Source organism: Lethenteron reissneri, chromosome 37, assembly GCF_015708825.2.
Source record: "Lethenteron reissneri isolate LAM-NWPU_2019-01 chromosome 37, ASM1570882v1, whole genome shotgun sequence".
NCBI classification, from domain to species: domain Eukaryota; kingdom Metazoa; phylum Chordata; class Hyperoartia; order Petromyzontiformes; family Petromyzontidae; genus Lethenteron; species Lethenteron reissneri.
The window spans coordinates 6339409-6363046 of record NC_083815.1 but is presented as its reverse complement, the minus strand read 5'-3'; the positions used below and the strand labels follow the sequence as shown (position 1 = coordinate 6363046).

General features: G+C 48.1%; 2 protein-coding genes across 2 annotated transcripts in view; one reads left to right on the top strand and one right to left on the bottom strand.

Annotated features, from left to right (window-relative positions):
* The window catches only part of SLC22A18 (solute carrier family 22 member 18), a 144365-nt gene extending 131360 nt beyond the window's left edge, over positions 1–13005 (top strand). Inside the window, exons 9-10 of the mRNA XM_061566757.1 lie at positions 5731–5851; positions 10874–13005. Of these exons, the coding sequence (XP_061422741.1) occupies positions 5731–5851; positions 10874–11076 (324 nt within the window). The 3' untranslated portion in view covers positions 11077–13005. The remainder of the gene's footprint in view (positions 1–5730; positions 5852–10873) is intronic.
* LOC133351499 (pleckstrin homology-like domain family A member 2) lies at positions 13006–23138 on the bottom strand. Its single transcript, XM_061566758.1, has 2 exons — positions 21992–23138; positions 13006–13769 (listed from the first exon to the last, which is right to left on the bottom strand). Exon 1 carries the CDS (start codon positions 22578–22580, stop codon positions 22050–22052), a length of 531 nt encoding a protein of 176 aa, XP_061422742.1. The 5' UTR covers positions 22581–23138; the 3' UTR covers positions 13006–13769; positions 21992–22049.
* Between the last annotated feature and the right edge of the window lie 500 nt (positions 23139–23638).

Sequence of the window (23638 nt, the reverse complement as noted above, 5' to 3'; positions counted from 1 at the left end):
TCATTTCCCAACGTCTTGTCTCTTCTCACAATTCAAGTTTGTTAGAATCAACCCACCCGCGCCTGCAACATGGCTTCATCCCAGACGTCGCAATCAGGTACCCGATGCCCGTACCCTACCCGGCCGGGTACGGGTAGGGTACCCGTTTGCGACCCTGGTGCGGCCGGGTACGGGTAAGGAATCAAAACCCGTTTGCGACCTCTGTCCCTTCCCCATCCCTTCCCCTTGCGTTCTCCGCGAGAAATGCAATCACACCGGAGTTCGCTTTCTTGTGTGTGCGTGCACCCTTTGGCGCTTCGTGTTCTTCTCTGTACAGTGCGTACTTTCCATGTCCATTAAATATTATTCCTGTGATAGTGATTTGCTTTGCACCATTACAGCGGTCTGACCTTGCCGCTAGCTTTTCTTGCCCTCTTTGCTTTAATGAAATGTAACCTGCTGTGCGCAAGATCCTTTGCTTTTGATCCAATTGGCTCCTTTGCTTTTTTGTTTCCAGCCACTTATTCGGCGTTCCTCTCCTGTTCCTTCTCACCTTGCAATGTGTTTTTTTTCCCTTCTCCGGAGCGAACCTCAATAACAAAACAACCGTGCCTCCACATTCATCTCCTCCCCATTCACTCCACCGTGGGTAGCGGTGGGCATTTGTGTTTCTCTGCTCTATAACCCAAGCCGAAACCTGAGCTGGCATGGCACAATTAAATGTCTTCACAGTTGTAACCACCTCGGGATGGGAGGATGATTCAACTGCTCTCCCTAAGCCAAACTTCCTCTCTTGGGGAAAGCCAACTTTGTCGAATTCATTTTTTTAAACCCGCTCCCTCCTTCCACGTGCCAACACGGGGCACACCACCCCCACCACCTCACTGTACTTGATGGGCATTCAAAGTGAAACAATCGGGTTGATCGATGACCCCAGAACTCGCTGATTTACTCTCGTAACTCGCGGTCAGTTGCCTCCTTGTTCCTCTTCTATCGCCACTGGCACGGCTCCTGTTCGTGTGAACTCCACCCGTGTTGACGACTCGGTCTCATCAACGCGGCAACTACTCTTGCTGCTCAATAAAGACGTGGAATATATCTGCGGTTGATCTTCCACGAAGCTCATGGTCCACCAAACATAATTCGAAGCTTTCGTGACTGCAGGAATTACTCTTTGGTTCTTTCGGTAAAGTCACGTGTAAAGATAAAATAATAAATTAAATACTAGCATACGACGTTTCGATTGCAACACAAGCAATCATCATCAGGTAGAAATGAAATAGAAACACACATCTAGTATACTTAGAAATGTATGCCTCTGTGTGCCTATGTTTGTTCTCTCTCTATGTATCTCTGTGATATCTGTCTGCTTATATGTCTGTCTATATGTGTCTGGTTCTGTGTTTGATCTCTCTCTCAAATTTAGCATTCTCAAGAAGAACGTAATCAACCAGGTAGGGTGTTGACTGTTATGTTATCCGATTCTCTGTTGTATTACATTACATGTCTAAGTATACAAGATTTGTGTTTCTATTTCATTTATACCTGATGACGATTGCTTGTGTTGCAATCGAAACGTCGTATGCTAGTATTTAATTTATTATTGTATCTTTATACCTGACTTTACCGAAAGAACCAAAGAGTAACTCATGGTCCACCCTAAACCGCATCCACTGGTACAAACCACGGCAGTAGATGTGGATGCACGATACACAAGTAGAACTCGCCGGTGTGCGACTGTGGTCATCCAGGACAGACCCGAACAACGATGCCCGATCCGCAAATACGAAGGGAGACATCACGGCGATGATCCACTCCGCGACTCCTGTTATTTATTTGGCTTGACCACCTGAATGTGACATTGTAGTCGTTTCGATTTAAAGCTTTCGTGACTGCAGGGATTCATCTTCTTGGTTCTTTCGGTAAAGTCACGTAGAAGGGAAGTAATGAAATAATAAAAATAAAACATAATAAAATAAAATAAGAATTATTATTTTATTATTTTTATTATTTTATTACTTCCCTTCTACGTGACTTTACCGAAAGAACCAAGAAGATTGTAGTCGTTGTTCTGCATGCACATCAGCCGTACGACAAGAAGAAGCAGAAGGCTGCTCAACTTTGGAATTCCCCTCCCCTCGTCTCTTTTCCAAGTTTGCTGTAACCGCGCTCATTTCCAGAAACGAGTCAACTCTTATCTCTCACAGTTTTTATTTTGTTGTCGGATATTTGTTGCGTTTTGGGCCCTTTTTTAGGCCTGTGCTCAGCTATTTGGGGCCGTCCATAAATGACGTCACGCCCCTAAGGGGGGGGGGTCAGAAATTTGTGACGATGTGTTACGATGGGGGGGGGGGGGGTTGAGAAATGTGACGTCACATCAAATTGCGCAACTTTAAATAAATATAGACAACACGTTCTACTGAATTAAATAGACTTTTTAATAAATGTTTTACATCAAAGTGCAGCGCCACATTAAATACGCACTACAATGACAATAGTTTAAAGCGATTTGAAGCATGTTTTATTTTGGGGGGGGGCAGAGCTTTGTGACGTCAGATTTGAGGGGGGGTCTGACTTTTTGTGACGCCGTGTGACGAGGGGGGGGGGGTCAGAAATCGTCCAAAATCACGTGACGTCATTTATGGACGGCCCCTTATATTAATGCAGTGGAGACCATCAGAATTTGGTGGACAATTAGGGGAAGGCGTAGCCAAGCCCCAGGGCAAGGAGTAAACTCCCTGGATGGTTACAACGCATCACTTGTGGGTTTGTTGTTGTTATTGTAACGAGCATGTCATGTGCACGTGTTACAAACGGCATCCTTTTATCTGCAACTTATGTTCTGAAGAAGACGTTCAGTCATTGGCTCAAGGCAGGTGTGACAGATTGTGACTGAATCTTGATTTGAAGCTTTCGTGACTGCAGGAATCCATACTCTTTGGTTCTTTCGGTAGAGTCACGTAGGTCGAAAAATAATGAGATGTTATTTTTTATTTTACTTTATTTTTCTACCTACGTGACTTTACCGAAAGAACCAAAGAGTATTGTGACTGAAGTTTGTATTTTTATTTGCCGTTCCCCCCTCCCCCATTTCCACGAGGCACCACTGTCAACATTGCTGCCACCTACACTAGAATTATGCGTGCAAATATTCCACAGATGATAGGACGCGTTTGTCATGCTACTCACAAGCTTTGGTGGAGTCATGAGCGAAAGGGTTGCGGATAAAAAGGGATTTGTTCTGGAAATAAACAGGAGGAAATTTAATTGAGAATTCTTTTTTTGGGCAGTGAAATGTTATTGCTAACTGCTCATTTGTACAACTTTTACTCGAGGTGTTATCCTCCAACATGTGTGTTCAGTGGATGAGCCATTATATTTATGCTTCTTCGCTTGCTTATGCACACTCAGAACAGGTTTCACTGGGTTCTCACTTAAGTGGTGACAGGGTTGGTGACTTACAAACAATCAATGTGCGCTCATGCTGCGCAGTAAACAGACACGCAGTAATTCACCCCTCTGGTGATTCGATGAATTGTCACGATTTGTTGTCCTGGCTTGATCCGAAATTGCACTTCATTGGCACCTTCTGTCTCACATGCTTCGTCGAATGTTTTCTGCCTCGTTAATTCTGTGCGGTTTGCCAGGTAACCTGAGTTCGATTCCCGACCATGGCTAACATTAGTGGCAAGCAATATCTGAACCGGGTCCTGGATTCCCCCCTTTTCACCGACCCACATTGACGAGCTTGGTGAAGTATAGTCAAACAACCTCCTTGCCCGACACCAACTTGCGGATAACTTTATCCAACAGTGGTTTGACAAATAACGTAAAATAGTATCCATAATACAGTTATTTTTGGGTTAGATCGCGTAAATATATCAATATAAACCTTATTATTTGGTTGTGTTGGGTGGTGGCGCGTTTAACGACACATTTATATATTCATGCGATCTAACCCCCCCAAAAAAACCCTGTATTATGGATGATATTGGTCGCGAAAGCCTGCTACGTGTTAAACTAACTTAAAATATTCATTCTATTAGCTTCCCACTATTCAGGTATGAAATAATAATTTGCATATATTATAAATAATATATTCCTCGTTGAAGCATACGATGCGTACGCATCGTCAGCAGTATAATAGATTGGAATTGAATAGATTAATCCGTGCATACCTAACCTGCAGATTGTCAAATCCTTAACAAAATAACAACAATCACACCAACTATATGTGTCCTATAATGTGTGCAGTATGTAGCCCAGCAAGTTGGCACAGTAGGGGGCACAGGTGGTGCATCAGCCAGTCGTCTCAGTCAGTCGACCCGTGGCACCTGGGTCTGCCCCGTGACCTCCTGCCAGCGGGCGTTCGACACTTCACGTGGCCTCAAGGTGCACATGGCCTGGCACAAGCGTCGTGGTGACGTCACCGCCACTTAGTGGCGAATGAATGGCGGTTGTTGTTGTTGCAGTATGTAGGAAATCATGCTTGCCAGTCGTCTAGAATGCACATCTCAATATACCCTTTGCTGGATGATGTAGACCTGATGTCATGCACTGGATCGACCTGACCTCAGGAATAATGAATGGCCTGAACCATATTTGGTCCCAGAAACGTTTAAGTCTGGGCACTAAATCGAGAGTCTACGAGTGCTGTGTTTGTCAGCTTTGTTGTATGGTGCGGAGGCATGGACATTGCTAAGGCGCCACAGTGGCGAGATGTTGACTCCCTCGCCTGGTATACAGGAGTGGACGTGGGTTCGATCCCGACCCTGACGCCTCCTGCTGTATATTTGCAGTTTGCGTGTCTCTCTCCCCGTGGTCGCGTGGATCTTTAGTCCGGGTTCTGCGTCGCAAATGTCACCATTCTCGAGCTGAGTTCGAGGGAGACGGCTTCCACTTCGTGGACACGTCGCCCCCATCTTGATGCGCAAATTGCAGCAAATTGCGTTCACGGCAGTTGGCGGTCGATGTTTGAAGTGAGGACTGCGACCCCCAAAGGAATGGCGTTGACCCCGTGGTCGCCTCCCCCCCGCCCCCCCTTCCCCCCGTGATCGGTGGATCAAACAAATCACTCGAGACGCGGGTGTATAGCAGCAAGAGCAGTTTTTGCGAATGCTGTCGCAAGTGGTTACATGCTCGACGCAGCGGCTCTTCGCTGACTATGCGTGATGAATGAATGAATGTGAATCACTGCCCAGTCCAGAATGACCCAACATGTGCTAATCGGTGGCTTCTTGCACCACTGTACTCAATCTCTCTTTCTCTCTTAAGTGGGACTGCCTGCCTCACTTTGCCAGCAAAATAAATAGCACCTGAGCAAAAGTGTGTTTTCTGCAGTGAGGCACATGGGATAATTTAAAATTACGGCTTCAATTGATGGCCTTGATGGTGGAAACAGTGGTGGAGGTGGTGATGGATATGGTCATGGTGGCAGTGATGAATGTGAAGATGGTGGTGGTGGTGGTGGAAGCGATGCGGCAAATGTGATTTGGCGGTAGTTGTGGTGGTGGGGGATGTGATGGTGATGAATGTGACGGTGATAGGTCGGTGTAGTGGTGGTGTTGATTGATTTCATGTTGTTGATGGAAATGGTGACAGTGCTAATGTGATGGTGGAAATTGAAATTACAGTTGTGGATATCGCGGTGGTGGTTTGCATCAGTGGTGATTGCGGTGGTACAAGTACTGTAACCACCATTTCCTGACTTGTGTCGTCTCCCTCGTTGTCTCCGCACTGAACATTCTGCAGGCCATGATGACTTCGGTGTTTCATTTCTGCCTGAATGCCATTCCCATGTCGCTGGGGCTGGGCATGACCATGGTGATGTCGGACAGCTTGCTGACTAAGGTCGTGCCGCCTGCAAACACAGGTAGAACACCGGGTGGGAAGACAACAACAACAACACCAACAGCAAGACTCGTCCATCGTTGGGAGATAAATTCACCCAGGTGCACCGCAAAGAGTGAAGGGCGGGGGGAGAGAAATTAAAACGTTCCCCGCATTGTAAATTAAACCTAGAAAGTCTAAAAGGCGGAGTTTGACTTCTATATGGGGGGGGGGGGGGTGCTGCAGGGGTTCGCTATGCCCCTCACATTAGGAATATAAATACATGTATTTATATTTTTATTCGTCTTAATTGTAAACTCCTGAAAATAAATTGATGAATCTTGTTGGCTCTTTCGGTAAAGTCACGTAGAATGGAAGTAATAAAATAATAAAAATAAACATAAAACATAAAAATAAAACATAATTATTTTTTTTATTTTTAATAATAATTATGTTTTTTTTTATTACTTCCCTTCTACGTGACTTTACCGAAAGAACCAAGAAGATGAATCCCTGCAGTCACGAAAGCTTTAAATCGAAATTTAAATTGATGAAGTTGTCTAGTTAGGGGGGGGGGCATTGCCCCCCCCCACCGCAAACTCGGCCCATGCTACAAACACATCAAAACCACGAATAATATCAACTGCACGCCGATGGCATCTGCACATCGCACCATTGTTGAGCCTCCCCCACCTTCCGGCGCGTATCCCCACATCCTTGATATTTGATGAATTGTGTCAGCTCCTTTATCCGTCACCGCGGGTCGCTTCATGCCGCTTGTAACCGAGCCACCCACCGTAAGAGAACAAGGCAGGGCAGCGACGAATCCCCACGGATAGAGAGGGACTGCAGGTTCCGGGAAGCGAAGGGGTTAACGAGAACACCGGCAATTTGTGCCATTATGTAATGCGCACTTAGTGCGCATATTTTGCAGGATTAAAGCGCATTACGTGGCGGGACTTAGGGGGAAGGCTGGGCCGTGAATCAGGACACGGGGATTGAGCGGGGGGCAAAGTGGCGTCGTGAATCACGGCGTTATAATCACGCGGTCTGGACGCACGGGGCAGAAGGAGGTAGGTAGGTAGGTGACGCCCGGAAAATTTCATTCCGCGAATCAATTAAAGAGTGAGGCTAACGTAACCTCCATCGATATCGGGAGAGGGGGGGGGGGGCATCTCGTTTCACGATCCCTCGCCCTGAGCGCGACAAGAGCTGTGCGGTTGTTGCTGTTTCGGGGCACATTTTCACACCGCATCCTTTTTAAAACTCCATTTCTCACCCCCCCCCACCACACCAACCACCACCACCCATCCCGTCCTCCTAACCCTGTAATTCTTCACTCGCTTATTATTTGGCACCCATAAAGACCCACCCGGCGGAATGTGAGCAACATTTTGTCGTGGGAGATAATCGCTACCGCAAAAAGGGGATTGAGTTAACACGCGCGCGGAATTCGCAGCTGTAAGGACCCCCCGATAATCGGCATCTTGAATCCCCGTACCTTGCGTTTGTGGGAACGGGCAGCAGCTGCGTGAAGGGTGCACACACACAAAAAAAACACACTGGCCGGATTTGCCCAGCCCAGCCCAGCGCCACGTTTATGCCTCTCAGCTCACAGTGGCACAGCCTACGCTGGCAAGGTCTAACTCCTGCGTAGGCGCCGTCTCTTGCCGAGTGTGAGAGCCTCACCCATCGCCTCTCCGTGTAAGCCCCGCCGCACGCTAAGTGCCTAATGTGTTTTTATTAGTGGAGACGGCACAATGAAGGCAGTCTGGCCGTGAGAGCAAAATGGCGAGTCGTTTTCGATCAAGCTGTCTTTGCCGTGTGTGTGTGTTTGTAGAAGAATTGTACTCCTTTGTTTAATGCATGTAATTCATTCCCTCACTATTCAACCCGTTCAGAGGTTGTTGACGCTTTGTGAAAGAGAACCCGGGGGTAATCGTTGCTACATAGGGGAAGTTACAGGGGCATGTCTGTGTCTCTGCAGACTGTTGCTTTTATCCGCTATGATGCAAATGACTTACTTGAGAGACAAAAAGGCATAGCAATATCACGCCCCAGCCCCGTGAACTAGTAGACTAATACCCATTTACAGTCCAGTGATGAAGACATCTTGTTGCCAAAAAAGCACATCTAGTTATTGGGGTCCCTTTGGCTATGTGATAAAAGGCACTTTGAGTTTCTAGGGCATTTAAACACCCGATTCGTGCAAATGGTGATGCAGAGGTCATGGAGAAAACCGACTCTCAGTTTCCTCCCACATGTTAATATCCTCCTCCAAGAAGGAAGGAGGCCAATATCTCAATGAAAGGTCTTCCTGAAAAAATAAATGACTTTAAAAAAATTGGGCCATGGCCCATCACAAAGTGGCCCACGCGTGCACCGAATGTTTTCGCAATTGCGCCCCTCTCACTGCTCTCCGGTGTGTTTTCAGTTTTGTGCCGCGCGTGTGTCGCTGGGTAACGATGTCCGACGTTTCAATCCGTGCGCCGGGCTCCCGACGAAGCTCACGGCACGAGCAGCGAAACGTGCGGTACAATCCGAAAAACACGTGGGAGCAAAATCCACGGCCGTCATCTTTGCAGCGGGCATTGCTAATTCCTCCCCACGGGAATGAGTGGGGCAGCTGCAGGAATGGAAATTGTCAACGCCGTGCAAACCGGTTCGGTGGCTATATCAAGAACAATCGTTTGTTTAACCAGCCATCTCTTCATTTGTTGACCAATCAATGGACATTGAGGTGACCGTAGTGTCAAGTAGCAAATGCATGGCCCTTACTCAAGCTGATGTACACACAGGCAGTTTTGCTATACCCTCTCTGGCTGTTTCAATGTGGACAGGACTCCTTTGTTGTTGGGAGCAGATGTGCTTTGACAGCGGGTCACTGCTTCCGAACTTGGTATAAAGGGGACTACAGCTACGGGTCCCAGTGTTACGACGTTTCTGTGCGCAACTTACCGCCCCCGGCTTTGTTTAGGTTACTCGCCCGTGTGTTTCGTTGGATGCTAAGCACAGAAGCAAGGACAACACGCCTCGAAGCCATCGTTTTCAGTGGTTGTGTGCCGGAGACGAAACGAGTTGCCGTGGCGCAAGATTTAGCAGCCCCGCCAACAGCCACTAGAGGCACTGTCGTTCACTGCTATCGTTAACAAAAATAAGTAATATTTTTTTAACTTTTTTAAAAACACGCTTTAATTAAATGTACCGTACTAGTAATGGAAGAACTCCACGTCTCCAGGAAGTGGCCAAGAAGCTTGCCACAACGTAAGGGGCCGTGGTGATTACAGCCAACGGCAGTTGAGCGTGGACAATTAGACCCAAGCCGAAACAGAACATATAAAAAATTATGTTTACAAATATCATTTTTTTTATGATAGAATATAGTATCGTCATCAGTATGACATAAGTATACCAAGTTTGCAGTCGATACCACATTGGGAAGTGGGTAAAAATTGAGTTACAAGATTTGTGGATACAACAACAACAGACAGAGTTAATAAAAAGCGTGTAATAATAAAAACACATAAACCCCGAGAAGGAATTGTCGGGTGTGGAATTGTGAAGTCCGAATTCCACGGGAGAAGAATTAACTTCCAACTAGCCCTGGTTGTATTGTGCAGTGTCAGGGAGCGTGCTGTACTCGTTGGGATCAACAGAAGAATCAAGGGAGATATCCGCCCAGGAGAGTGACAGCATGTCACGCTGCCCATTTCGTGCCATCAACAGAGCGGGTCAACAGCGCCGGGCTAGGAGTTAAAATCACTGAACCTTGGAATCCGAATTGAGTGAGTGACCTCTGAGCAACATGGACGCTTGCAATCTTCACGTATTTTTTTTATCTCCCTCCCTCTCTCTCTTGTACGGATTTGCCCTGAAATGTAACAGCGATACCACGCAATTGCTAATTCATTTGTGTTCCGATCGCTCTGAAAATATGCAGGCGGAAAGATGTGGCATGCCGGGCACCGTGTCAGCAGTTCATTGGTGTGAAACAAAAACCTATCCCCCCACATGACTGGGTACTTTGGAAAAAAATTCCCTCTGGCTTGGCAAAGGTGCAGCCCTGCAATTGCGACCTCGCGTCACTGGAGGTGGAAGGACCTCCAAAAATGATGGAGCTCAAGAGATCCCTTCGAGATGGTATTTTGGCCTACTCCTCCATACTGGACAGATGCCTTGGAAGACGTGGGAGTACCCTCCCTTGACCACACCACACGTGACTTGCCAACTGGTCTACTGTTTAGACTTCATTCAAACCAAATGTGCTACCTGCAATCACACGTTACATACCCCTCCATTCACAAAAATAAAGTTTAGCATGCCATCGTTAAAGCCTAACTACTCATCCGTAATGAGTAACACATAACTTTTAAACGGTAACTGTATAAAAACGTGCGTTCACGGATTACCTGGTTTGCCATTTGGAACGAAAAACTGAGAAGTGCGCAAAAGTAACATGGGCAGATGCGTGCTTGGAAAGACACGAGGAACAAACGGATTAGAGAACACGTAGTTCAATGACATCATACAAACTGTGGAGGAAATTAAGTAGGCTTGGGCATAACACCTTTAAAGCCAACGAAGTGGCTTATCATGTGTAAATTTAGAGCAGCCAAATACGCATATGCATATTGATTTTAAATGTGGAGGGAAAAACCGGAGGACACGGATAAAAATCCACACGGCAACAGACATCAAGGTTGGGGTTGAACCCACGACCTCCTGCATAACAGGCGAGGCAATTGACAATCTCGCCACCGTGGCGCCCTCGTTTGCAAAAGGAGATGACGGCCGATGGTCGAGAGTGATAACGTTGTGGCAGCCAAGGGGTGGAACATGTTTGACATGGCGCCCGACGAGGAGATGAAGTGATGAAATGACCTCGTGCGTGGGTGCCAGCTGAATTATTCCATCGCGGGACTGTGAGAGATGACAGCAGGATCGGAGGGCCTTCGCCGAGCAGGGCATCTGCCCACGACTAGAAACGCGCGATGGTTTGCAATTTGTGATGAGTGCGAAGATGAAGACGTGTATATATATTTGTTTTGTGTCTCTCGTTCTCCAGGTGTGATGCTGGGTCTGAGCATGTCCATCCATTCGCTCATCCGAACGGTGTCCCCGACCATCGGTGGGTTTCTCTACGCGTCCTTTGGCTTCCCCGTGTTTGGGTGGCTTCAGTTCGCGGTCAACCTGGCGCTCTTCGTCAGCCTGCACATCTACATACGGTCCAAATCAAAGGCGGCGGCTATTTTTAGCTCGAAGCAGTAAATAGGGAGGACTTCATCCAGCGGTGGATTGACTGGGACCAACGATGGCGATGCTGGTGATGGAGTAATGAAGGGCCAAAAGAAATTTGACTCGAATGAAAGTTGAAAACATATTTTAAAGAAGTGTGCGTTCAAGCCCGGGTGGTTTGATGCGCAACGTTTCCTCAGTTTTATTTTCATACCGCACACATTCATCTAAACTTGGCTGTGACAACCGCACGCGATGCACGTTTCTCTCTCAGCGCCTCTGGACTGCGACTGTTCGTGCGTAACCGTGGCATGGTGGGCGGACGTAACGTCAGCTCGCTCGCGTAGCCGCCTTTCCAAGCCAGATTTGTTTTTGCATTACTGCTACTACAAATATAAACTGCGCTGCTGTACATCAAACGCCCGGTGTTAGGTTTTTTTTGGCGAGTTGAAATGAAACCTAAACACGGAAGTTTTACTTCGTAGGCGACAACCGGCATCCATGGGCATAACTAAATGAAAGTGATAAAACCGCAAAAAAGAAAAGCAAGCACGAACGATTTTAAAAAAACAAGCTGCGATAATTTTTCATCCTTCAAAGACTGCTCCCTTTTTTCGGCCCCAGTTTTCCTCGGCAGCCTGCGATTTTTCACACGTGAAGCCGAAATGCTTAACATCCTTCCTGAATGACGGCACGCTTGCTCCTGCGACATTGCCTATGCAGTACACAACACTCATGCAGCAGTCTGGAGAGCATTTTTTTTAACTGCTACTTCAGTGCAAGAAAGTTTCCCATTGATAAACAGCTTCAAGTTTTCACTCTTGCGAGTTTTTGTTTGGCTGTGGAGTGTAGACCAGGAATGCGTGCCAAATGAAGCACTTCTATCTGCCTCATTTACCGCCAACTCAAGCAAGAGTCTGGCAGAGAGTGTTTAATATGCGCACTTTTTGGCAAATGCGGTCAGCATCTTGAGCATCAATGACAACTGGAAAAAGTCCAAGCGTTCCAAGACTGTTTTTATTTTCATCATTGGGATTTTCAGTCGGGATTTAAGAACATGTGGTGCATAAAATTGCCGGGTTATAGCTGTACAATTCAGAATCACGCGGCATTCTTAATTGCACTACGAGCCGCAGCCGTGTGACCAATTTGGAGACGATCCCAGGCATAAATGCTAGTGCCCCGGTGGGCGTTCTTGCAAGGTGTGATGTAGGACAATTGTGCAGACGGCTGTACGAAACGTACTGCAGCACTTACCTATGCGATAAGTGTAAGCACGACCGCGATCCCCAGGATTAAGTCCTAATGCTTCGGTGGGTGTTCTTGTTGAGACACGATGTGTGCGGCGATCATTAGAGGCTCCATTAAACACCGCAGTGCTTTTGCCTGCCTGAGTCATGCAAATCAATGCAATTAATGCAAATGCTCCAATCGGGTGCAGCGGTGACGCGCTGTTTATCCCACTGCACCGTGAACCCGAGTTTGATTCGCAACCACGGCTAACGTCAGTGATTGGCAGAACCGGTCCGAGCGAATGCCCTACGTAGCAACTCGCGCGCAGTGACCATCGTGGTGAATTTTGCGATGAACGCTTCATCCAGCAGTCGATTGATCCAGGCCTATAAGTTTAACACGTAGGTTTTCGCGACCAATATTAGCCATGATAACGTTTTTTTTTCTCAGTTAGATCGCGTAAATATAAATGCGTCGTGAAATCCGCCATCACCTGACACGGCCAATTCGTAAAGTTTGTTACGTCAACAAAACATACTCTCGAACAAACCGCTAGAAGTTTTGTTTACTTGACAAACTTTACAAATTGGCTGTGTTGGGTGGAGGCGGGTTTAACTGCATTTATATTTATGTGATCTAACCTTTATCAGTGCTATAAATGCTAATTTATTATAATAATTGCTGCATCACAGTGCTTTAATAAACCATGATGAAGTTGGACACTTAAAACAGGGGTTGTATGTTATTTTTTATTGATGTAAATAATATTAACAGTGGAGCAATGCAGACACAAGAGCTCTGAACAACCAACAATCGGTTTGATCCACACAACACTGCCCATTCACTAGGTGCAAGTTCTAATGGACAGGAAAGAAGAATCAACAACAACAACAACAACAACAGAAGAAGAAGCATGAATCACATCTCCACTTAAAACGTGGTGAATCACAAACGTACAATATAATTATACACTACAGCAGGTAACACTGTTTTTCTTTCTTCCTTCCCCCCCGACGACTCCTCCGGACGATGCCGACGACGACGACGACACTCCTCGGCATGAAGATTCGCGCGCAGATCCCAATCGCCAAAAGTGCCGTCATCTCTTCCCCGACTGCGCGGGAACCCATCGCCATGCCACGTCAAGCAAAACAAAATTTGCCGTTTCTGTCCAACTACTTGGGGGGGGGGGGGGGGCAGCCGCTCCCGGGCATTTGCATGGCAGGCAGATTAGCAACATGACACACGCGACTGACACGTGGCCGCTCTCGCGCCGTCGCCAGGAGGTGCGGTTGTAGGGTGCGTCGCGCCGTGCGCACGCACGCACGCACGCGGCACGGTACCGTAGCAACTTGTTCGGGAACTGCGGGCTATCTACAAAAAAAGCTGGCTGCGAAAGATTGGCAAAAAGGAGGAGGAGGGTCGGTCGCTGCTTTGTGCTTGGCAGAGGTGGAGGGTGGAAGCTGGTGACTCACTTCCAATCTGCTTGCAGCCTGGAAAAGAAAAAGGCGGTGGACGAGAGATGTAAATATATGAAAGTATCGGGAATTTCAACAATGAAGAGCGGTGCAAAGCTCTTCTGAATTCAAACGTTCGCGTACACAGATTTCCCAATTACCGGCAAACATTACACGTCAGAAGATAAGCATGACTACCCTGTGATTAGTAAAATTATCTGCCTTTTTGGTTTTTCAATGCGGCCACGTTGGCTGTGGCTAATTTTAGGGTTGAGATGTGTCTGTGCACATGGAAACTGGGTTACTTCCTCCCCCAGTGCAAACGCGCAAAGGGTTGTTGAATTAACGATGGGTTAAGCATCACGAACAGCTGTTATTGCTCTCGTCAACCGTGTGCAGTTTTCCAGTATTCGAGACGCTGCACTTTTGCGTTGGCAACATCACTGCACCACGTTAAAGACATCGTTCAAGCCGTTAAGGAATTACGAGTCGTTGGCTTCGGCAGGAGACGGCGCTAGAAAGGGATGATGGCCGACGGTTAAGAGACACAGCCAAGGAGAGGACATCCACCTCCTATGGTGGACATCTGTGAAAAAGAGCTTCATGGCTCATCGGATTTCTCCCGGTTCAATCTTCTGATTCTGGATGATTACATCGCAGGGTCACGAGAGATGGCGACGTTTTTGAGAGACCGCTAATCCAGCGGGTGGACTGATCGTGGCCGAAGACAACGATGAGCATTGCACCGGATGAATTTGCCAGGGCTCAGCAAAGTGTGTACGTGAATGATGGCGCTCTCTCTCTCTCTCTCGCAATTGCTGTGCATCTCCGAGAAACCTGCCTGCGTTCAAACACGCGAAGCCAGGAAACCAAAAAGCAATGCAGAATCTAAACCAACGCTCTCAATCAGCGCAACAAACAGCAATACAAAAAATCGGCCAGTCCTGAAGAGCTTTTGCACAGCTTTCACGCAATGCATTTTCATTAAATGTTATTTTTTGTGTTTGTAAGAATTCAGTTTCGCTGGCTTTGGAAGGTCACAACAGCAGCGATGTCTAAACGCACCCGATCTTGACACTCTCACAGCCCCGCCCAGTAGCACCACTTGGCAAATGGCATTTCCGTTGCCATGACAGCCAAATCTTATATCCTGGCAGCATGTGTGTTTATTGGGCGAGCGGTGGGGTGTGAAGTCGTGGTCGTGGTGGTGGTGTTGGAGTGTGTGCGTGTGTGCGTGCATCTTTTTGGGGAGCGGTAGTGTAGCGGTTAGCGCGCTGCGCTATGAACCTGGCGACCCGGGTTCGATTCCCGCTCACGGCTAACACCAGTGACGATTATCTGAACCGGTCCTGGGCCTCCCCTAGGTCGACTCAGCCTTAAATGAGTACCTGGTGCGGTGTGTAAACATCGCCACTGGGGAGACAAAGGCGGTCAGGCGTGGTGCTGGCCACCCACCCCCCTCGTTCGTGTACCGTTCCGGCCTTCATAGGTGCTCGCTAACAGCACTTGCCCATACAGTCTGTTAAGGCTATACGGGAGACTTTGTCTTTGCATCTTTCACTGGTGCTCCTGGGTGTCCCGGAGTGCCCGTGTGGCTCACAAAAGACGGGGAGCTTCAAGACCTCAAGCAATACGCAAAATCCCACCCACAGATCCAGCCAAATCCATTGTGCGCCGTGGTGGTGAGATGTTAACTACCTCGCCTGGTATACAGGAGGCCGTGGGTTCCATCCTACCCCTGATGTCTGCATATTTGGAGTGTGCATGTTCTCCCCGTGGTCACGTGGATTTTTTTCCGGGTGCTCCAGGTTTTCCCTCCACATTTAGAATCAACGTACGTTTAGAGTATTTGTCTGCTATACATTTCCACACGATAAGCCATTTCATTTGGCTATCATTTGTGGCCAGGTCGCTTCCAAAAAAGAGCTATATCGCTCAGTGGGCCATACCTGGTAAAATTAAAAATATATCTTCTTGGTTCTTTCGGTAAAGTCACGTAGAAGGGAAGTAATAAAATAATAAAAATAAAACATAAATAAATAACATAAATAAAACATAACAAAATAATGCCTGTATGTTTTGTTATGTATTATTTTTCTTATTTTATTACTTCCCTTCTACGTGACTTTACCGAAAGAACCAAGAAGATGAATCCCTGCAGTCACGAAAGCTTTAAATCGAAATTAAAAATATAGTTTAGTTTTAGTTTAACGCAGGCGCATGCAAAGCGTGCTACTTTTATTTGCTAAATGCGTGTAGCATGGAGCACAATTTACCGCAGTTAAAAATGTGTATTGCCAACGGCGTGGGCACCGCTGAGGTACAAACAAACAGGACGTGCCTTGGGAAGGGTGAATACTGTATCCTACAATATTAGTCCGTAAGCCAGAACCCGATATTTCAACTATAGGTACCACCAGAGGTGCAATCACTTTAGCGGTTCAAATTAATTTACGTGGACAATAACAGTGGATAATGTGATAACCACTTAAAATGAGTGGGGTATGGAAACATATATATATTGGCCGTATAAATACATTGGTAGTGTGAAGGTAGTAGCGATTTTTTTTTTGCGATTGCACCCGATTCAAGAGCCGAATGGCTCACAGAGCGAAACCAAATAAATACAACTGAAAAATGTCTGCTCTGGCCGACTGTTTGATACCAGAGGAGGGCAGATCTGCATGTAAATAAATGCATTGCCTTGAGTGGTGTATTATTACTCAACTGACACACACAAAAAAACGGGATTATTAATATCCCGGGAAAAACTTGCCTTAAAAGGTGCTATAAAATGTAATTTCTTTAACATGTTATTTGCACAGGTTTTGTAGTACGGCACATTTAAAAGTAACGTGATTCAATGTCGTAAGCGAGGAGTGAACCCACCGCGATTGAATTCGTAATAAGTAAACCGATGTGTGTCATTGTGTGGCCCGGGTTATTTTACAGTTTGGATTTAAGTATTTATCAGATTCGGGTTTTCATAGCGAGCGCACAATTAACTACAGTACCTCTTACAAACGACTCCGTGTCGCAGTTTTAGGTAACCCATCTGCCCGATAAAACAAAAATAAGAATGCATTTTGCAAGTTACCAAAATCCAAACACTTTGCCACAGTTTCCATCCGTTCATCAGTAGTATTTTTCTAGACCATGGATGCTGTCGTGGTGTGATGGCTATGAGACGTTGTACTTGCGATCCCGAGGGCCACTGGTTTCAAACGTGTCAGGTTTCTTAAACTCCCCTCCCTCTCCCCGCACAGTATAAAAGGATACACCAGTTAGTAGATTGGCAGGCCTGCACGCTGGCATGAAATGTGGCTTACTCCCCCAAGATGTTTGGTCAGTGTGGAAGAAGTAGGCCAAATATCCTCTCGAGGGGCACAGAGGGCCTTCCACCAGCAGTGCGCATGAGCGGGTAATTGCAGGGCTGCAACCTTTACCTCTTTATTTTTACAGTCGATATCGTAACGTGCCATTTTCCTTACGAGTCAAAACACACACACACACACGTGCAAATGTGGCCGTGCGTGCTAAAGCCATCAGTTAAACGTGCAATTTGTTTAAAAATAAATCGGGAACACGCACGAATCGCACTGCTGCTGCTATACGTCCTGTAACCACCACGCAATTTTGTGACAAACGAGAATCGTGATTGCCGCCGTCGGGGAAGATAATTGTGTCCGCCTCTGCCGAACGCATTACTTGGGCTCAGATTCGGGCATTATGAAAATAAATCTGCCCCGCGGGAAATTGGGTATGCTTTAAAAGCGCCGAGAGCCAATACCGTCCATTAATCAAACGGAGCGTGAACACTTGAGGGCAGAGGCTCGTGAGGAGCTGATGTAAAGCCCACCGGCATGCACCTACGGGATTATATTGAATTGCATTTGCGTCACCAGGCATGCTTCCGAGTGAAATGCAGACCCGTGTATAGACGCAGGGACGTGTTCTATTTCATTACGGCCTAATAGGTAGTGGGAGTGCTCACATTCCAAAATTATTGGGACTATTCTAAGCTATTAGCTTTTTTTTAGTACCTTGCTTATTTCACCAGATCGGAAACTGTCGTCTGCGTATACAATGACAAAGATCTCCAGTATAGCCTTAACAGACAGTTGGGGCAAGTGCTGTTAGCGAGCACCTATGAAGGCCCCCACGGCACACGGGGAAGCACCACGCCCGGTCGACTTTGTCTCCCCAGTGGCGATCATTACACATCGCACCAGGTACTCATTTGTGGCCAAGTCGACCTAGGAGAGGCCCAGCACCGATTCATAAAATCGTCACTGGTGTTGACCGTCAGCAGGAATCGAACTTGGGTCAGCAGAAATCGAACTTGGGTCAGCAAGGATCGAACTTGGGTCAGCAGGCATCGAACTTGGGTCAGCAGGGATCGAACTTGGGTCACCAGGTTCGCAGCGCAGCGCGCTAAACCGCTGCACTACCGTTCCCCGTGTACACACTCGCGTGCACACACACACACTGAAGAATACTTGTAGGGCATGGAATGAATGATCGGAATTAATCATTTACAACACGAACCTACCGTGGTGATTCAACTGTGTTGTTCTATGGGAGAATCATTTCCACGGGAAAAAGTATTGTGTGCCTCCGACAAATCACAATCGCCTTCCTACGACTGGGTAGAGTACACAATTGCCTGTCCTGCACTCGCATTTAAATCGCACACAATTATTGCACCTTGTGTTTTATAACTGGGGGGGGGGGGGTATTAAACTGTAAAATAATAATAAACTCCGGCACTGTACCCGATATTGTGATGACGCTAAGCACAATGCATTAATGGCGCATTAGATGAATAATTTAGTCTTAAATCATGCACCGCTGTGCGCTGACCTCATACGAGCTCACACACGAAACGCGCCACTGTATCTGGACGCGTCACGTAGACAGACATTCGTGTTTTCCGAGTGTGTGGTGTGTGTGTGTGCGTGCACCCGATTGTGGTTTGTCAACGCCCGAAAGGCATCGACACGGACATACTTGTGTACACGTGCGTAATACGACTGGCAAGACATCACAGCATGAATTGACGCGGTACCCGTGGCTGGGCGTGCATTTACATTTCGGAAGCCACAATCCACCCCTCCAAAAAAAAGCACCCCGCATGTCCCTGCTCAGGACACTTTCGTAAGAGGCACCGTTGTTTCATCGGCTGCCACCTCGCGGTGCTAAGATCTTCACGCGGGTCGATGGAAGTCGGTGGGAATTCATTCAGTTCGCACGAGGCTGGCACTTGTGCCGATTTATATGGAAAAAAGCAAGCGTTTGTTTCGGTCCCCCCCTCACCCCCGCCACCGTTAAACAAAAGACGTCAACCCTAAAAGCTTTGGGTGCGTAATTCCATATGCACTTCGTGAGCAGGTGAGTGAAACCCCCCTCTATTGAGACACCGTGCGTGCCCTCTTTTCGAAGTGAGACCTTGGCAAAAGGACAATCGGCCGCGGGACACCAAGGGAAGGGTGCGTTCAAAAAGAATGCCCGCGCGAGCACAAAAGGGACAGGCGGACAATGCCGCCGCAGAGCATTGAACGGGAAGGCTTCGAATTACACTCGCCGGTTCAGCGAGGGCCTCTTTAAATTGGGGGCAGAGCTTTAGACGGTCCTTTCTACCCGGGGAGGAATGGGAATTCATCAAAGTAGCAGGACCAGTGCGTATGCACTTAGCACCCCGCCTTGACCTGCATATGTTTGAGTTGCAAACGAATGCCACCGGGTTTATTCACGTGTCCATTTCAACACTGCCATAATTGCTTTGTGGTGGAGCGGTAGTGCGGTGGTGAACGCACGAAGCTACGAACATGGCCACTCGAGTTCGATTCCTGGCCACGGCTAACATAAGTGGCATGTGGATAGATCCTGGATCTCCCGCACTGACCAGCGTGGGAAAGTATGATCAAACAACCCCCACGAGGCCTTCATCCAGCGGTGGATTGCTCATTCTCTCGCTGTTTGTACCGTGAGCAGTACAAGAATAATAACAACGGTCCATACAAAAACAGCAGCTAGGTTTGAGTTGGCGTTAAGATTTCATGAAAAAGTGGACTAAAAACAGAATACTGTGCCTGTAAAATCTGTCAACACTGAAAAAATGCAATCCAGCCAACACATGTTTCCCCTCATCCGTGCTTCATCCTGCACATATATGATTTAGTGTCACAGCTTAAGCGCACTCACAGCACAGAGCCAGTATTTATCTGCTGCTGGATGAAAGCCAGCTGTGGATATCTCCCAAAGCCAAAGTTATTCACTGCTCACACACCGCATCCCTTAGGATAATGTTTAAATATAAGCGCTGAGCAATGGCCAGACAAAACACACTGCCCATGACTTGTTCATCCTTAACCCTGAAACTACAAATTAACTGAAACTACAATCAAGTATCAGCCATGATTCATTCACCGTTGGCTATAATAAATGTCCACAAAAGCCACTTCGTTGAGCTATCATTTGTGGCCAGGTCGATTCTGAAAAATAAACACATTTAACCTGGTGAAACAAAATAGTTTAGTTTTACGTGTATTTTATTTTTGTGTGTGATTTACTTACCTTTCCTATACTTTGCACTCCTATCGTGTTTTTGTAACGTTTGTTGTTGTAACCTTCTGACCCGCCTCTACTGGACATCTGTGAAAAAGAGCTTTATAGCTCATCGGATTCCTCCAGCATAAATAAATATTCTGATTCTGAATGAAGGCCTTCCCAAGTCCTTGCCATCTGTCGCAGTTCTGTGGCTCACCTAGCACCAACACGTGAGCTGATTTAATCGCTCCATCTCCTCGATTAATGCCCTCTGGGACGCGTTCCATTTCTTGGCTGCCGCTCTGTCACTATTCTCGACCATCGGTCATCATTCTTAATTTGTAGCTTTCGTGACTGCAGGAATTACTCTTTGGTTCTTTCGGTAAAGTCACGTATAAAGATAAAATAATAAATTAAATCATCATCCCTTCCAAGCGGCGTTGCCCGATGCAAGTGCACTTACTTTTCTCAACAGTTGTAATTGTCTTAAATCTGGTAACGTTCTCTAATCTAATCCACGTGTTTGTTTTGCTTTCTGTCTGTCTCCCAATGCAATTCCAAGATAACTAACAAAATAGACCGTCATGTGACTTGTTAAATGAATTCTACAGCACGCAAAGCCGATGCATGTAGATGAGTGCCTGATGTACATTATAATGATGCCCTGACTGCAAGGGCTAGAAAGCTGACAATTGGCACGAATGCAGTTCAGTATTTGATTACAAGTAACCTAACACTAAAACCCAATGTCACATCTGGGCCCCCACAAAATGACAGCAGCGAGCTAGGCAGATAACCCATAAGACGGAGCCAGCCTGAAGTTTTTTTAAGTTTAGTGTTCCTTAAAAAAAGGAGTTACGATATCAATCGTCAGCGAACCATCAGCCATGTTCAATCCACTGCTGGATGAAGACCTCTCCAAGCCGCCGTCACCTCTCTCGATCCTGCGATGTCAATAATAATCGACCTCACATCTGCGCGTCAACTCATTTAATTCGCTCCACATCTTCAAGACGTACACACTCTCAGACGCCTCCCATCGCACTGAACTATTGACCCCCCCCCTCCCGTGAAGGGCGACGATGCGGTCGACCACGCATATACCTGGCGATGGGTCATTTGGGATGGCAGTCCGTTAGTGCATTCTTGAATCCACCTCTACGGAGTTTTTGAACGTCACCCGCACATGTGCGTCGTGGGTTTTCTCCGCGGGGAGCTGCAGTTTCCTTCCACGTGCCAAACACGCAGATTGATGACATTGGCCAAACACCCCCCCCACGCCCCCACCTCCAACATTCAAGAGGCCCTCATTAACAAACTAAAGTGTTGAGACCCAGTGAGGCATTCGTGGGCAAAAGGCATTATTAAGATTCTAACAATTATTGTTATGGATGGATCAAGTGGCGCAATGGATAAGCGCGCCGCGCTATTAAACGCAGCAACCAAGATTTGTGTGTCGGTAAACATCAGCGGCGAGTGATACGTGAACAGGTCCTAGTCTCTCTCCAACCTCTCTCCCCTTCAACCACGTCACCGACCCTCCCCGGACCAGCGTGGCGAGTTCCGATCAAACAAAACCTCCAAGAACCGACACGACACCGGGATGGTTCGCCTTCATCCAGCAGTGGCTTTGGACACAGGAATGGAAAATGAAATCGCGATGATCATCGTCGTCAGTAGCAGCAGCAGCAACATCCGAACCTTCTTACCTCTGGGACTCGTTCACAGGGGCTCCAAGTGGCCACTTTATAAACGCGGGCGGGGTTGTCAATTGCGCACGGACTGTGGCAGATGTTGCTGCTGCTGTTGCTGCTGCTGCTGCCGAGCCCTGGCCTCCCGCACCGCCTGCTGGTTCTTGAACTGCACCAGCGCCAGCGTGATCTGCGCGTTCCACCCCGTCTCGTCCAGGCAGCGGAAATCGATCTCCTTGTTCTCGGCCGTCACGATGGTGAAGTACACGTACTTGCCCTTGCGTTCCACACAGTCCAGCGTCTTGATGCTGGCGAAGGGCAGCTCCTTGGCCGAGCCACTGCTGCTCCCACCACCACCACCAACACCAGCACCACCACCACCACCACCCGCGACTGCTCCACCGGCGCCAGCTGTACCACCACCACCACCGGCACCGCCGCCACGTCGGGGTCTCATGAAGCCCTCCTCGGCGTCAGAGATGCTGAGACCCTCCGGGGTGAGGACACAAAGCTTCTTCTTCCACAGCTGCAAGAAGTTGTCGCTGCGCTTTTCCAGCTCGCCCTCCTTGATCACCTGCCGTGGGTCCATGGGTGCTGTGTTTCGCATCCTCCTCCCCGGTGTCCCACACAACCTCGTTCCCCCACCACCCCCAACCCGGCACTCTTCCACCTCTCGCGCTGTCTAGAGGATCTGTCTTGGGGGCCTCGGTGTGACCAGAGGGCTCCCTGCTGAGCTCGAGAGCGACGGGATGACGTCCTCCAGTTGACACCGTCTGGAAGTGCCTGGGCTGCTACTGCTGTTGCTGTTGTTTGGTGGCGTTTTCTTCAGGGTCTCTTCGCTGCTGGCCACTGTTGAGAACGATTCCGAAAGCAGCGGTGAAAAGAATTACTTTAACCCCCCCCCCAAAAAAAATGAAATGTAGCGGTAATGACAGTCCCGAGGTTCGGACGTTGAATTTAAAATAACAACAAAAACCACACACACACACACAAGCCCCAGTCTTCGGCAAGCAGATGCCGTGAAATATCCGCTTGGCGAGCAACGTTAATGCATAACGACAATGTGGATGATACGCGTTGTTCAGTGGGTGTTGTACGGGGAAGGGCAGGCAAGCGCTGGGCCCACACACACGCAGCTGCTGCTGCTGCTGACGCCCGCGTTGGCTGTCAGTGGCGCTGTGCGTGGCGAGGAAGCGCTCCTCTTTATACGAGGACCCCCCCACCCTCACCCCCCCACCACACCCCCACCCTCACCCCCCAGCCCCCCACCACACCCCCACCCTCACCCCAGCCCCGCCGCAAAGTGCTGACGTCACACGTCGCCCAACCCCGCTTCAGCCACACGGCCCCCACCCCCTCCACCCCGAGCCGGCGCGAGCGCGCCCCCCCCGCACGCTTCCGATGGGAGAATTACCTCCGGCGACAAAATCCCAGCAAAGGTGCCATCGCGCTTCTAGGTCGACTCAGCCTCAAATGAGGAGTGTAACTGCTGCTGCTTCTGCTGCTGCTGCTTCTGCTGCTTCTGCTGCTGCTGCTGCTTCTGCTGCTGCTGCTGCTTATGCTGCTTCTGCTGCTGCTGCTGCTTCTGCTGCTGCTTCTGCTGCTGCTGCTGCTTCTGCTGCTGCTGCTGCTTCTGCTGCTTCTGCTGCTGCTGCTGCTTATGCT